This window comes from Thalassophryne amazonica, chromosome 1 (assembly GCF_902500255.1).
Source record: "Thalassophryne amazonica chromosome 1, fThaAma1.1, whole genome shotgun sequence".
Taxonomy (NCBI): domain Eukaryota; kingdom Metazoa; phylum Chordata; class Actinopteri; order Batrachoidiformes; family Batrachoididae; genus Thalassophryne; species Thalassophryne amazonica.
In genome coordinates this window covers 3,473,087-3,489,591 of record NC_047103.1, presented here as the reverse complement: position 1 = coordinate 3,489,591, position 16,505 = coordinate 3,473,087, and the positions used below count along the sequence as shown (strand labels likewise).

General features: G+C 42.5%; 1 protein-coding gene across 2 annotated transcripts in view; it reads right to left on the bottom strand.

Annotated features, from left to right (window-relative positions):
- Positions 1-14,539, bottom strand: part of LOC117523018 (tomoregulin-1-like) — a 30,353-nt gene extending 15,814 nt beyond the window's left edge. The window contains exons 1-3 of one of the 2 annotated variants that reach the window (XM_034184534.1): positions 13,880-14,539; positions 6,409-6,518; positions 6,177-6,306 (exon numbers count right to left, since the gene is read on the bottom strand). In XM_034184534.1, the coding sequence (XP_034040425.1) occupies positions 6,177-6,306; positions 6,409-6,518; positions 13,880-14,006 (367 nt within the window). In that variant the 5' untranslated portion in view covers positions 14,007-14,539. Of the gene's footprint in view, positions 1-6,176; positions 6,307-6,408; positions 6,522-13,879 lie in introns of both variants that reach the window. The other variant, XM_034184468.1, reaches the window with a different exon arrangement.
- Between the last annotated feature and the right edge of the window lie 1,966 nt (positions 14,540-16,505).

The following is a 16,505-nucleotide window of genomic DNA, read 5'->3' as shown; positions in this document are numbered from 1 at the left end:
ACAGAGCAAAAAGAGAAAGAAACACTCAGTGCATCATGGGAACCCCCAGCAGTCTAAGTCTATAGCAGCATAACTAAGGGATGGTTCAGGGTCACCTGATCCAGCCCTAACTATAAGCTTTAGCAAAAAGGAAAGTTTTAAGCCTAATCTTAAAAGTAGAGAGGGTGTCTGTCTCCCTGATCTGAATTGGGAGCTGGTTCCACAGGAGAGGAGCCTGAAAGCTGAGGCTCTGCCTCCCATTCTACTCTTACAAACCCTAGGAACTACAAGTAAGCCTGCAGTCTGAGAGCAAAGCGCTCTATTGGGGTGATATGGTACTATGAGGTCCATAAGATAAGATGGGACCTGATTATTCAAAACCTTATAAGTAAGAAGAAGAATTTTAAATTCTATTCTAGAATTAACAGGAAGCCAATGAAGAGAGGCCAATATGGGTGAGATATGCTCTCTCCTTCTAGTCCCCGTCAGTACTCTAGCTGCAGCATTTTGAATTAACTGAAGGCTTTTCAGGGAACTTTTAGGACAACCTAATAATAATGAATTACAATAGTCCAGCCTTGAGGAAATAAATGCATGAATTAGTTTTTCAGCATCACTCTGAGACAAGACCTTTCTAATTTTAGAGATATTGCGTAAATGCAAAAAAGCAGTCCTACATATTTGTTTAATATGCGCTTTGAATGACATATCCTGATCAAAAATGACTCCAAGATTTCTCACAGTATTACTAGAGGTCAGGGTAATGCCATCCAGAGTAAGGATCTGGTTAGACACCATGTTTCCAAGATTTGTGGGGCCAAGTACAATAACTTCAGTTTTATCTGAGTTTAAAAGCAGGAAATTAGAGGTCATCCATGTCTTTATGTCTGTAAGACATTCCTGCAGTTTAGCTAATTGGTGTGTGTCCTCTGGCTTCATGGATAGATAAAGCTGGGTATCATCTGCGTAACAATGAAAATTTAAGCAATGCCGTCTAATAATACTGCCTAAGGGAAGCATGTATAAAGTGAATAAAATTGGTCCTAGCACAGAACCTTGTGGAACTCCATAATTAACCTTAGTCTGTGAAGAAGATTCCCCATTTACATGAACAAATTGTAATCTATTAGATAAATATGATTCAAACCACCGCAGCGCAGTGCCTTTAATACCTATGGCATGCTCTAATCTCTGTAATAAAATTTTATGGTCAACAGTATCAAAAGCAGCACTGAGGTCTAACAGAACAAGCACAGAGATGAGTCCACTGTCTGAGGCCATAAGAAGATCATTTGTAACCTTCACTAATGCTGTTTCTGTACTATGATGAATTCTAAAACCTGACAAACTCTTCAAATAGACCATTCCTCTGCAGATGATCAGTTAGCTGTTTTACAACTACCCTTTCAAGAATTTTTGAGAGAAAAGGAAGGTTGGAGATTGGCATATAATTAGCTAAGATAGCTGGGTCAAGTGATGGCTTTTTAAGTAATGGTTTAATTACGGCCACCTTAAAAGCCTGTGGTACATAGCCAACTAATAAAGATAGATTGATCATATTTAAGATCGAAGCATTAAATAATGGTAGGGCTTCCTTGAGCAGCCTGGTAGGAATGGGGTCTAATAGACATGTTGATGGTTTGGATGAAGTAACTAATGAAAATAACTCAGACAGAACAATCTGAGAGAAAGAGTCTAACCAAATACCGGCATCACTGAAAGCAGCCAAAGATAACGATACATCTTTGGGATGGTTATGAGTAATTTTTTCTTTAATAGTTAAAATTTTATTAGCAAAGAAAGTCATGAAGTCATTACTAGTTAAAGTTAAAGGAATACTCGGCTCAATAGAGCTCTGACTCTTTGTCAGCCTGGCTACAGTGCTGAAAAGAAACCTGGGGTTGTTCTTATTTTCTTCAATTAGTGATGAGTAGTAAGATGTCCTAGCTTTACGGAGGGCTTTTTTATAGAGCACAGACTCTTTTTCCAGGCTAAGTGAAGATCTTCTAAATTAGTGAGACGCCATTTCCTCTCCAACTTACGGGTTATCTGCTTTAAGCTACGAGTTTGTGAGTTATACCACGGAGTCAGGCACTTCTGATTTAAAGCTCTCTTTTTCAGAGGAGCTACAGCATCCAAAGTTGTCTTCAATGAGGATGTAAAACTATTGACGAGATACTCTATCTCACTTACAGAGTTTAGGTAGCTACTTTGCACTGTGTTGGTATATGGCATTAGAGAACATAAAGAAGGAATCATATCCTTAAACCTAGTTACAGCACTTTCTGAAAGACTTCTAGTGTAATGAAACTTATTCCCCACTGCTGGGTAGTCCATCAGAGTAAATGTAAATGTTATTAAGAAATGATCAGACAGAAGGGAGTTTTCAGGGAATACTGTTAAGTCTTCAATTTCCATACCATAAGTCAGAACAAGATCTAAGATATGATTAAAGTGGTGGGTGGACTCATTTACATTTTGAGCAAAGCCAACATCTGAGATTCGCAAGGTAGTACTTGCTCTGTCTAAACTGTTGGATGCATTTGTCGTTTTCCCTGGCCATTTATCCGCAATGCAAATCAAAGAAGGGTTTTATGCAATCGCGGGTAATTACTAAATGGACTGCATTTATATAGCGCTTTTCCATCTGCATCAGACGCTCAAAGCGCTTTACAATTATGCCTCACATTCACCCCGATGTCAGGGTGCTGCCATACAAGGCGCTCACTACACACCGGGAGCAATAGGAGATTAAAGGCCTTGCCCAAGGGCCCTTAGTGATTTTCCAGTCAGGCGGGGATTTGAACTCATGATCTTCTGGACTCAAACCTTAAGCACTAGACCATCACCTCCCCCACAATTACTAATATCAAAATAGGTCTAATGCATGTCCATTAATTAGGCGACATGGGGCTTATCAAGCTCTGAATATAAACCTACCGTTCTGAAGGATGTTTTTTATATTTCATTTTCACCTGCTGCTATTACATCTGACATATTGTCAGCCGTGGTTCATTCACTGTAAATCCATATACATATTATGTCTGTAATGTTATCTACTGTGCTGCTGTATGTTTTACAGGAATTCCCTGGTAACCACAGCTGCCAGCGTTTTCCTGTAAAAACAAGTCATTTTTTACAGTGTAGCAATGCCCCGACGATCGAGCAGATAATGTGCCTTGTGCCTATTTCGCCAGTGGACACTTTATGTATTCCATCAGTGATGCAGAACATCTGAGCAAGAATACTGTATGTCGTATGATTCGCAAGGTAGTACTTGCTCTGTCTAAACTGTTGGATGCATTTGTCGTTTTCCCTGGTCATTTATCTGCAATGCAAATCAAAGAAGGGTTTTATGCAATCGCGGGTAATTACTAATATCAAAATAGGTCTAATGCATGTCCATTAATTAGGCAAAGTGGGGCTTATCAAGCTCTGAATATAAGCTACCGTTCTGAAGGATGTTTTTATATTTCATCTTCACCTGCTGCTATTACATCTGACATATTGACAGGATTAGGAATAGCAATCATACAGTCAAGGTAGCCTATTTAGGAAACATTAAATTAACCTAACATTTATTAGGAGGCCTATGCCCACTTCTGAATCATGTTGCATCTGGGCGTAATTAATGGAAGAAGGTCATTTTTCTACACATATCAGACATTCCACAGGTTAATCATCTGTAACAGATTTGGGTAACAATTGAATTGTACGTACGCATTTACCCGATCAGCAATACGTTGCCAACAAGCCTGTCTTGCTTTATTGGCAGATGATGTGTTCGATTTCCCCCTTAATGTTAATTTAAATTCCTCGTAGCTCCGCATAATAATCGTGCATTCTTCTCCGGTAAAGTAAGGTGACCGCGCCATCATTGAAAAATAGTGACGTGTGCTGCAACCTGCCCCTTTTATGTGAACGTGCACAAACTCCAATTAGGTTAACACAGGTTCAACAAATCAACATCTTATTCAGTGTCGTAGTACCGATTAACACCACTGGAGAAAACCAGGTTTTGTCAACCCTGGTTTAGGAGGTTGACCCTGGGTTACATCTGAGTAAATTAACCCCACTTCGTAGTACAGGCCCCTGGTGTTGCTGTCTCCAACAAAAGGACAACAACAACTTGACCTTGGACACAATTTCTCCCAAACCTGGACCTCAACAGTGAATCTAACCAAGACAAAAATGATGATATTCCAAAAAGGACCCAACCTCCAGTCACACAAATATCATCTCCTCCTGGATCAGACGGTCCGAGAACACACAAAAAAACCTACATCTACCTCAGAATAAACATCAGCACCACAGACAACTTCAATAAAGCTGTAAATGACCTGAGAGACGAGACAAGAAGGGCTTTTTATGACATCAAAAAGAACATCAAAGTGGACGTCCCAATTCAAATCTGGCTCCAAATACTGGACTCTGTCATAGAACCCATGTCTCTTTAGGGCTGTGAGGTCTGGACCCGCTCACCAACCAAGACTTAGCAAAATGGGACAAACACCAAACTGAGACTCTGCATGCAGAATTCTGTAAATCCATCCTCCACGTCCAACAGAAAACACCGAACCCGGTGGCAGAATACCTCAGCACTGTGACCAACGCAAAGCTCAGGAAATCCTTGACCACCTACAGACTCGGTGAGCACAGCCTGGCCGTGGAGAAAGTCCACCACAAACAGACCTGGCTCCCCAGAGAAGACAGACTGTGACAGACCCACTGCTCACAACACCAGGTGGGGAGCGAGCTGCTCCACCTGCCCGCTGCACCAAAGAGACACGAACAGAGACACAGATCACAAACACCCAAACAGACTCTGAGAGCAACATCGACAAACTTCACTATCTGTTGGCTGAAGAACAACAAACACAGCAGCAAGGTTTGAGACACGAAAAGAAGGAACAACGGACACAAACCACCGTAAACCAAAAACAGGACATTAAACTGATACGTCACTTTATCTACGTATCATATAGAAATGAGCTGAGTGAGGGAAGCCACCAAGACACACCTCTGAAGGTGTCAGAGTCTTCGGTGGCTGGAGTTACATTGTGTCTGTCGTCAAAATGACTGTTCCAAAGAAGATTAAAACTGAGGCTCAAGTTCATCACATGACGTGTTTTTCATCTAATAATTCAACTCCAAGTTTCATTTTCACTTTGAGATTAAACATTAAAAAAAGCCTGATTTTTATTTTTTCAATTATGATTTGATGCCATTGTGACGGGGCCAGCAGAAGGCGCTGTGGATGTAGCAGTCAATAGGACTCACTCCCGCGACAGTTAAAGGACTCTCAGGCCAGAGCCGGGTTTTAGCCGCCTGGACACAACACCTGCCGGAGATCATGAGTTCACATCCTGAGGAGAGCGAGTGGGAGTGAAACACGACGCAGAACAGAGGAGTTCATCCGCTACACCATAAGTCCAAACAGCAAGTATGTTGAATCCAGACTGTAAGACCGCTTCAGGTAAAGGCCCCGCCCACTGTTTTTAAAAAGCACCTGTGATCAGTTTGATGGTAAACAAACTGTATTTATACAGCACTTTTCCATCTGCGTCAGAAGCTCAAAGCGCTTTACAATGATGCCTCACATTCACATACTCATGTCAGTTTGCTGCCATCCAAGGCGCTCAGTACACACCGGGGGCAAGTAGGTGCCCCGGCTCTGTGGAATGTTCTACCTGCGCAGATACGGCACTCGGACTCTGTGGAGATGTTATTGTTTGTTTTTTTAATTCTTTTTACTTTTTATGTTTTGTTTTGTTGTGTGAAGCGCTTTGCGGTGACCCCGTCGTGAACTGGCGCTATATAAATACATTTATTTTTATTTTTAGGGGACTAAGGGCCCTTACTGATTTTCTGGTCTGGCTGGGTTTGAACAGAGAATCCTCCGGTCTGAAGCCCAACGCTTAACCACTAGACCGTCACCTCTTCTGATCAGTTTGATGAAAAATATCCTAAATATTACTGTGTCATAACCACACGAAGGTCCAAGTACAGCTGTGACCTCGGTCTGGATTACACCTAGAACTGATTTAATTCACATCTGCCATTTATTCATTAAAATACTGACATGTTTGTCCTCCAGGCCACAGGGTGGCAGTAATGCACATGAAACTGCATAGTAATGGCACACGTTTTAGACTTCTTTGTTCTAAACAGTCAAGGATGCAGAGGTGTGGTGTTACCATGGTAACAGGGTCCCTCGGACACGATGGTGATGGCTCTCTGTTTCTTGCAGGCAGCTCTCCGGACGAAACACTCGTTCTGATATGTGTCTCCGTTGGAGGCGCACACGGGGACGTACTTGTTATGACACTGGAACGACACATTGATTGGATCAGTGGCTTGCGATTTTTTTTCAGGAAGTGGGGGAAACATGACACGTAGCCTGTAGGAGGCGCTGTGTGTGGGACTCACATGGAACTGACAGACACACTTGATGTCGGCACCGTTCTCTCTGCAGGTTCCTCCGAAGCGACACGTTCCGGCGTCGCAGACACGTAGGTCGCTCTTCTTATCTGACAGATCTGAAAGACGCACGCAGAAACTGATCAACAGCTCACCAATTTTTTGTCCAATATTTGTCCTTCACCCCCACATAAAGCACAATATGGTCACATGGAAGGGCAATCAATCACCACCAACCAATCAATCAATCAATCAATCAATCAGCTGGTGGGAAAAACGATCACAAACGTTTAACTTCAGCAGAAAGATGCAAAATAACAAATAATAAAATCATCTTGGTGACGCTCTGCATCTACTGGTCAAGCTTCGTTCCTACTTGGGTCATGACCCAAAGAACTAGATTGCAGGTACAAGTGGCTGAAATGGGCTTCCTCAGGAGGGTGGCTGGTGTCTCCCTTAGAGATAAGATGAGAAGTTCGGTCATATGTTGAAAGGAGCCAGTTGAGGTGGTTCGGGCATCTGGTAAGGATGCCGCCTGGGCACCTCCCTAGGGAGTTCCAGGCACGTCCATCTGAGAGGAGACCCCGGGGAAGACCCAGGACTAGGTGGATTAATTATATCTCCACACTGGCCTGGGAACACCTCGGGATCCCCCAGTCAGAGGTGGGCAATGTGGCCCGAGAAAGGGAAGTCTGGAGTCCCCTGCTGGAGCTGTTGCCCGATACGGGAAAAGCGGTTGAAGATGAGTGAGTGGAAACCAACTTGTAAATCTGTGTCTGATCCACCAGCAACCAAAACAAACAAACACATATTTTGAATTTTTAAAAAGACATTAAAGAACTTCTAATCCAGACTGTAAACTTCAAACTACTTTAAATTGTGGTTCAGCTGGTTCAGAATGCTGCCGCCAGACTTCTGACACGTAGCAGAAGGTCTGAACATATCACACCCATTTTGGCATCTTTGCACTGGCTCCCTGTCTCTGTGAGAGCAGATTTTAAGGTTTTGTTATTGACTTATAAGGTTGTTCATGGACTGGCACCGTCTTATCTGGCTGATCTGGTGGAACTTTACGTGCCAGCCCGGGCTTTGCAGTCACAGGATGTGGGACTTCTCTGTGCTCCCAGGGTGAAGAAGGCGTCAGCAGGTCAAAGAGCCTTTTCTCATCGTGCACCCACCCCGTGGAACAGTCTTCCTGCGACTGAGGCAGTCTGAGTCTGTGGACATTTTTAAGTCAAGACTGAAAACCTATTTTTATTCTTTCTTATGAATAGTTTTTATTTTTTTTTTATCTGTTTTATTCTTTTACTTCTGTTTTTAATTATGTATTGGAAATTTATTCATTTTTAACTATTTATTTAAATTTTATGTTGGCGCATTAAAAACTAATTAAACTGAACTGAAATTGAACTGAAATTGAAATGAAAACTGAAATCCGAGGAAAATTTGCAGGGGGTCTGGGGGGGGGGGGGGGGGGGGGGGGGGTTTAGCACCCCAGGGTCTAGGGCCCTGTGGGGCCCCAGAATGAAATTTTTATCTAATGATACTTTTTCAGCATCTCCTGGAAGAACAAATCTCAAAATTAGTGGATATTTAAATGATCCTATATTCAACCTTTTATTTGACCTGCCAATGATCACGTTGAAATAACAGAATAAGACGTGGAAGTAGAACCTGGAATGATTTTCCTTTTAATTGTAAACCAAATTATGCATTAACTCAGAACAATTAAACTACATGAAATTTATGAAGACTTCAAAAACCACAGCTAAAGCTTGTAGAATGTTTGGAAAATCATGGTAAAATATCAATAACATACCTTATAGTAAAAAGTCACTTATAATCTTGTGTAAATTCATGCAGCCTAAACCCATTCAAACAACGAAAGAAAGTCTAGATTAGCGAAAAAAGTCACATAAGTCACATTGTCTAAAATCCTGTTTGAACAGCAGAATATTTTCCAGGGAGAGGACACAGTTCACTTTTCCCGTTGCTTTTATCTTTCAGGTGTGTTGATGAAGCCAGCGACGATTCCACGGATTCTTGTTCTTATAAGACTTTTTCAAACCGTCTTTCTCGCCATCTTCTCTCTGTGCGACGTCGCTCCGTGATACAGACATGCTGCACAATTCTTCTTTTAAAAACTTGAAAGCTATAAAAGTTTGGGATGTCCACATGCTAAGTTTAGCTGTGACGCCACACGGGAGCCACACAGCGTCGCCGCAGCAACCAGTCCTGCTTTACGACAACTGTCGTAACAGCTACGCTTTGAGTCGCATTTTTTTCCTCGCGAAACTCTGCGGATCCGAGGAAACTGATTTGTATCTGTGACACACAGATCAGTGTCCGCGGACTTATAAAACTTACACAATGTCATAAAAAGAGAACGCTTTGCGATAAGCATTTTATAAACTCAGTGATGTTCACGATTATTGTTGAGTTTGTGTGCCAAATAAATTAATTCATTCATTCATTAAAGAATACATCACTAACACCCCGCCCCGCCTCCCCATGATGAAATCCGTGGAATCCCGTGGATCCGCTGAGTTTTCACAGACTCTGCCCCTGGACCAGGGTTGGACTGACTGTGTGCTGTAAACTGTGATTTTTGATTTTCCATCCATTTTGGGTTCAGCCCTTCATGGCTCCTGGAGGGCGGATCAGTCTCACCAAAACAAAAACCTGTTTCAGGTCCAGACCAGGATGGTTTTGGATGGTTTATTTACTTATTGAATTACTTGTTTTGTTTTTGTGTGACAGAGATTTTTTGTTTGTTTGTTTTTTAGTACAACAGGTGAACTTTAATACAGTTCTGGAGCACGATCTGGAACTGTTCCAGTGACCAATGTGATGTCAGTTCCAAAGATAATGCCATAAATCCAAAACCAGCCATGGCTCAGATCTGCGCTCCGAGTGCTTCTGTACTTTAACCACTTATGTCCTTTCAGATTAAAAGTACCAACCAACGACTGCATCAACAGACAGTTCCAGGTGGAGCTGGATCAGGTCTGCAGGGACCCACACAGAGGCTCAGTGGGGAGTTCCACTAACCTCACGGTACTGAGTGTGCCCTCTGTAAACAGCTTACTGCAGGAACCGTGAACCCAACTAAACCCAGAACTACAGAAACCATGAACCAAACTAAACTCTGAACTATAGGAACCATGAACCCAACTAAACCTTGAAGTACAGAAACCATGAACCCAACTAAACACTGAACTATAGGAACCATGAACCCTACTAAACCCTGAACTATAGGAACCATGAACCCAACTAAACCTTGAAATACAGAAACCATGAACCCAACTAAACCCTGAAGTACATGAAATACGAACCCAGCTAAAAATCGGTCCGCCCTGCCTTCACTGCGCCTCCATCATTCAAATTGTCAGTAATGACTCACCAATTATCGCCTCGTTTCTGCTTAAAACTATCTTTAGAATGACTGAAGAGGTTTGACTTTGTCATCTGATGGTTAATAATCACATTATTCCCTTTGGTCGCTTTGGGTGAAGAGAGTCAGACTCAGAGAGTCAGACTCAGAGAGTCAGACTCAGAGAGTCAGACTCAGACAAGCTGCTGTGGTCCGAAATGACACATGCACAGTGAAGGCAGGGCGGACCAATTTTTTGGGTGGAGACTGTTCTGTCTGTGACACTGGAAGCATAGGAACTATGAACCTAGCTAAACCCTGACGTACAGGTACTATGAAACCAGCTAAACCCTGAAGTACAGGAACTACGTGCTTCCCGTGTGCAGGTTCAAAACCCTGAACTTTAGGAACTATGTGCTTCCAGTGTCCTGGTTCTAAACCCTGAAGTACAGGAACTATGTTTTTCCCGTGTCCATTTTCTGAACCCTGAACTATGGGAACCAAGAGCTTCTCGTGTCGAGGTTTCTGTGAAAACTAAATGGCGCTGAGACAGTGAGGTAAGTTGAGTTCCTGGTTCTGTGTTGGACTTGGGAATAACCCCCCTAATACCGTCGCTTAAAGCGGATGAGCGTCTATGACTCCCATGGGTGGGACCACAGTCCATCCCAGGGTACTCCCCCCAGCGGAGGCTGGTACCCAGCTTAAGCTGGGTGGACTGAGATGATGCAGACGAAGGTTCTTGTCCACAGATACAGGCACCGTGAAGCGGACAACAGAAATCAGACCTCATTGTATAGCCCAGCTCCTGCCCCACAGAACAACTATAACCTGTCATGTGGTGGACTCTATTTATTCTAATGAATGCTGTAAACAGTCTGTTGTCCAGTTTTTTTTGTAATTTTTTGAGTATTTGTTGACAGATTGTGAGTTTCTAGCAGCAGACCTTAAGTTTGTCAACTGATTCTCTCACTGTGGTTCCTGTGGGAACCATCAAAGAATTTTGTCCCCTTGGATAAAAACTGAATCTGCTGGAACTGGGTACCAGCCTCGGCTGGGGGAGTAACCTGAGTCGGACTGCCGTCCCATCCAGGGGGAGTGGTAGACTCTCATTTGTTTCATGCTGTGGAATTTGGACATAATAATCAACACCAACAAACCTCAGGGCCGAGACAGGACTTCTTCTTCTAGAATTCTTAGATGAATTTGGTGCGTTCATCTCTAACTTGTCGACTAGTGCAGATAACATTCTGATCATTGGTGACTTCAACATTCATATAAATAAGTCTTCTGATCCCCTCTGCAAATCATTTATGGAAATTGTGGATGCATTAGGATTTCAACAATGCATTCAGGACTCAACGCACATTAGTGGAAATACCCTGGATATGGTTCTCACGCGTGGTACTGCTGTCATGAATATTGTCATCATGCCTCTTACATCAGTGGTCTCTGATCACTCACTTATTAAGTTTACAGTTTTGCTGCCATGTTTAGTGGAACAACAACCTTATTTATCATTACGGCAATGCATCAACTCCTCAACTAAGACTGAACTCGAAGCTAGACTGCCTGATGTCTTACCTTCACATTTGGAAAATGCCCAATCAGTAGACAGTCTTGTGGATAGTTTAAACTCAGTGCTCAAAACTACACTCGACATGACTGCACCACCTTTGTTAAAATGGAAATGGCGTACTTCAAAATTAGAAGTATTCCACCTTGCGTGGCGTGATGCTATCTTAGACTATAAGCATGCATTACTGGCTACAAAGTGGACCTATTACTCTGATTTGATCAACAAAAACAAGCATAAGTCAAAGTTCTTGTTCGATACAGTGGCAACACTTATTCATGGACAACCACCTGTAGTTTGGTCTCCTTTTACAGCACAAAATTTCCTGGATTACTTCGAAAAGAAAATAGAAGACATCAGGTTAAACATATCCCAGCATGCCTTAACCCAGCCACTACACCCTGCTATTGAGGTGGGCGCCACTACTGAGGTATTACCTAGATTTACAGAATTTGATAGTATCTCACTAGGCATGCTGACAAAACTCGTAACATCAACAAAAAGCACAACCTGTTTATTTGATTCTATACCAACAAAACTGTTTAAGGACCTGTGGTCCACTCTTGGGCCGACTGTGCTGGAAATTATTAATCTTTCTTTAATTTCTGGATCTGTTCCTAAATGTTTCAAATCTGCAGTGATTAAACCATTACTTAAGAAATCTAATCTTGACCCTAGTGTATTGAAAAACTATCGGCCGATATCAAATCTATCATTTTGCTCTAAAATTCTGGAAAAAGTGGTGTCACGGCAGCTCGTAGACTATCTTACTGAGAATAATCTCTTTGAGTCACTGCAGTCTGCTTTTAGAAAATATCATTCCACAGAGACGGCTCTCACTAAAGTGGTGAATGATCTTCTGCTTACAATGGATTCGGACACCACTACGATTCTGTTGCTGTTAGATCTCAGTGCTGCATTTGATACAGTGGATCATCATATTCTACTTGATAGGCTGGAAAATCATTTTGGGATTACTGGGAGTGCCCTTGCATGGCTGATGTCATACTTGACCAGTTGTTCTCACTATTTTTTGTACAATAACACTACTTCTAACCTTAATGACATGAAATTTGGGGTTCCACAGGGCTCTGTCTTACGCCTCCTGCTTTTCTCCCTTTATATAGCACCCCTTGGGGGAATTCTCTACGGCAGAGAGATTCTCTCTCTGAGAGTCACTGACTCAAAGAATCACTGACCCAGAGAGTCACTGACTTGGAAAGTGTCTGACCCGGATAGTCACTGACCTACAGAGTGTCTGACCCAGAGAGTCACTGAGGTCTGACCTGGAGAGTCAGACACCCAGAGAGTCAATGACCAAGAGAATCTCTGACCTGGAGAGTCACTGCCCCAGAGAGTCATTGACATGGAAGAGGCACTAAAAACAGTTGTGGAACTACACGGGTTCCTGGTTCTTTAAGGAAAAAGTTATTTTAAAAGATTCTTAACTCGTCTCTGTGAAGCTGAAGGCCGAACGAGGGACGAGGATCAAAGAAGCAGATGTGGTTTGAGGTTTAATGGGACCATGTGCTTCCTTTAGCTCCACCTACTTCTATACCCTGTAATTAATCCTGAAATAGAGTCCAGATCCAGGGACAAGGTTCCAGCTGTACCATGCAGCCTTTCACTCTGGTTCTGAACAAACACTATGTTGGATTCTTTCAGCGTTACAGCGTTTTGGTTCTCAAACTGGCTCCAACCGGTTGCTGTCGAGATCAACAGTCACAACACCCCCCCCCCAAAAATAGAAAAAACAAAACAAAACTCAAACAATTTGACTGTTTTCTTTGTGAAAATTGAGGATTTGTTTGTTTTCTGTTTGATCTGGATTGGAGGGCGGAGAGTATGTGATTGACAGGGAACAAACCATTTGGTCCCGCCGCTGAGTGCTGCTGTTTCTAATGATACTCAAAGTGGGTGGAGCTGAAGGCTTGTGAGTGGTGCAGAAGTGTCTGTGTTGTCAGTGTTGAGGTAATCATCGTTAGCCGTTAGCTTAAATTACTTTGTGAGATTGTGAACGAAGCAGCAGCCTGACATTGTTTTTTTTAGCTAGCTACGTGAAAGCTAGCCATGTTAGCAAATTTGTTATTCACTGTGGATTAGATTAGACAGAATTTTATTAATCCCTTGGGAAGACTCCCTCAGGGAAGTGGAGGCAATTGTTATCCCTGAAACGGTCACAGGAAACGTTATTCACGTCGACGGCCGGATCAGGACTTATTCCCATGATGCTTCAGTGCTCCCGAGAGAACACCAAACAGTCCACACAGCTGAACTCTGGACCCTAAACTTAAACCAGAGTCCACTTTTGGTATCGGTGAAATGTCGCTGATTCAAACACCTGAAAAGACTCAACGTAAACCCTCATCAGTTCAAACCTTCACTCAGAAAATTTTCTGAATTTTTTTCAAATTGAATGACTTTTTTTTTCAGCTGCTTCAATCTCAGAATTTCAATCTATAAATCAGAATTTTGACCTTTGACCTCTGGGAGCCCTGACTCTGGCCACCTGCTTCACCCGGGTTTGGACTCACCGAGACAGTCTGAGGCCTTTCCTGGACCACAGTCCAAACTGCTGGCACCAACCCGGGGGAAGGAGCTCCGGACCGCAGGCAGAACCATCAGAACCATCAGGCAGCAGAACCGGCCCGCTGGAGCCATGATGGGGCAGGAGGACGGGATCCACGGGTGGAGGTGTGACAGCGAGATAAATGAGATACAGCAGAGATGAAAGAGATCAGCAGCGGAATCTTATTAATAATAATAATGATGATGATGTTGTGGCTCCTGGTGTCCGTTAAAAATCTGCCTCAGTAAAAACAGAGAAGAATCAGCATCCGGCTCCGGTCCATGTGAGTGCGGGCTCCGGATAACAAAGCCGGACTCAGCCGCCGACCCCCAGCCCGCCGCCTCGCGCTCAGGCCGGCGGCCACATCCGCCGCGCGCCCGCCAGACAAAGATCCACGCGGAGGAGGAACCCGGCGACTTCCTGCAGCATCCAGGCCGACGAGCAGCGCCTAAGAGCCGGCCACCACGGAGCGACGCGGTCGGTAATTCGGCCAGTAGTCGGACCGGGACTTTTTTTCTCTTTTTCTATCAACAAAGGCCAAGGCCACGTGACCCGGCGGAAGCCACGCCCACACAGACAATATAAATAAACTACCAAAACGTTTTCTTTCAAACATTATTATTATTATTATTGTTGTTGTTGTTGTTAGTGGTAGCAGTAGAAGTAAATGTTCCCCACTAAATGTATTATTTTATCTTTACATTTTTTTTGCAAATAAAAATCAAACTGCAGTGAATAAAAATCAGTAATAAACAGCGCAATTACAATCAGGTCCTCGCAGGACGTTGTCCTACTAGGGCCCTAATAATATGTTAATAAAACATTTACTGCAGCATTATGGCGAAATATTGCAAAATGTACAGAAAAATGTGTGAAGTAATTATTAAACTTAATATTCGAAAAAAATAAACAGAAAAATATAATAACTGAACCTGGAGGAGAGTAAGTGAGGAAAGACAACAAGACCCTCAACTCTGAAAGAGTCACAGGCTTCTCTGACTGCAGAAATGCAGATTAACACAATGATTTTCTTAAAAGAAGAAGTAGTAGTAGGCTTGGAATTTCATCTATAGTTTGTCAGAAGGCAGACTGTGCAGTAATATCATGTCATAAACATGTCATAAGCAAGACATTTAATGTTATTAATATATTAATGAAGAAACGTGCATTTTAAATCTATGAGTCACAGACTGTCATGAATACATGGAGTCATTCTTATATTTATAAAAATGACAACAAATACTCCATGTATTTATGGATGATAATAATAATAATAATAATTGTTATTATTATTATTATTACACTGGTCAACACACTTTTTCTTGCATGGAGTTTGTCAGTGGATTTTGGGTAATTTGGGGCTGAATTTGAATCTGAATGTTAGTTTTTGTCACATCTCGTTTTTGAGATGTGGAGACACATTTCTCGTGTCAGTGAAGAAGCTCACACACCTCTTCAGCGCCATAAACCATGTTTCGGCTCTTGTTCGCATTTCGTGAACCTGGATCAAAACTATTTTGAAGCTGCTTTTGTGCGATTAGTGACGTCAAACTTGTGAGTGAATGAGCAACTTTTACGTCATCCATCAATACAGAACATGCAAATTGTTAAAGAAACTAGATGTGATGGATGAAATCTCAGCTGAGATTCAGATTCAGCACCAGGTTTTTGTTGTTGTTTGTTTTTTGACCAGTGACTGTACATAAGTCTCGGCTGTTTGTTACTGTTGCCAGCAGGGGGCGCCACGCGTCTGCAGCACGGAGGAGACGCTCCACAGCCCGCTGCACGCTGTAAAAACTATGATGACAGACGAAGGATAAAAAGCACAAAAATTGTCAAATCACAGTCTTTTGTGTCTGATTTAACTGGTGCATGTCAGACTGAACACCATTTGAAAAAAATAAACAGTCGGACTTTTAATCACAGAAATGACTCCGGTCCCACTTTCCTCAAATCGGCGAGTGTCAGAGCTGAACTTTAATTTGTACCTCTGTTACTGTGCACATCCAGACTGATCTGGGTTTTAATGGAAATACATTGTGATCGGACAGGACATTTTATCCGATATGAGTGAAAAATCTGTTGTACAAAATCTGTTATATACAATGTTTATTACATGGAAAACAATACAAAAACTTTGGGACTTTTTTGTCTGGTGACTGTGAATATCTGGTTTATACGATGACGGTTTAGGTGAGTTTTACTGTACATGGGACTGAACAATAAATTTACCTCGCAAAACTTTGATGAAGATGTCGGCTTCCATCCCACACGCTGACTTTATTTTCACAAACTTTTCTTCTGGTCGAATCTGAAGGGAATCTGTACATCTTGAAGGCCTTGTGTCTATTTATGCATCCAAATGCACAATAACCCGACGTTTTCAGCCAATAAATAAATGCAATAGCTGGATTTACATGCAGACACATTAACAGCCAACACTATTTTTGCCCCAAGATGGCACCATGAGTCACGTGACTGATTTTTTTTTTTTTTTTTTTACTTGACATGTCGCCACTCCCTCTAATAAAGGCACTCTACCATAACACCCCCCACCCAACCCGAGTGCTCCTTTGGCTTTCCGAAGATGA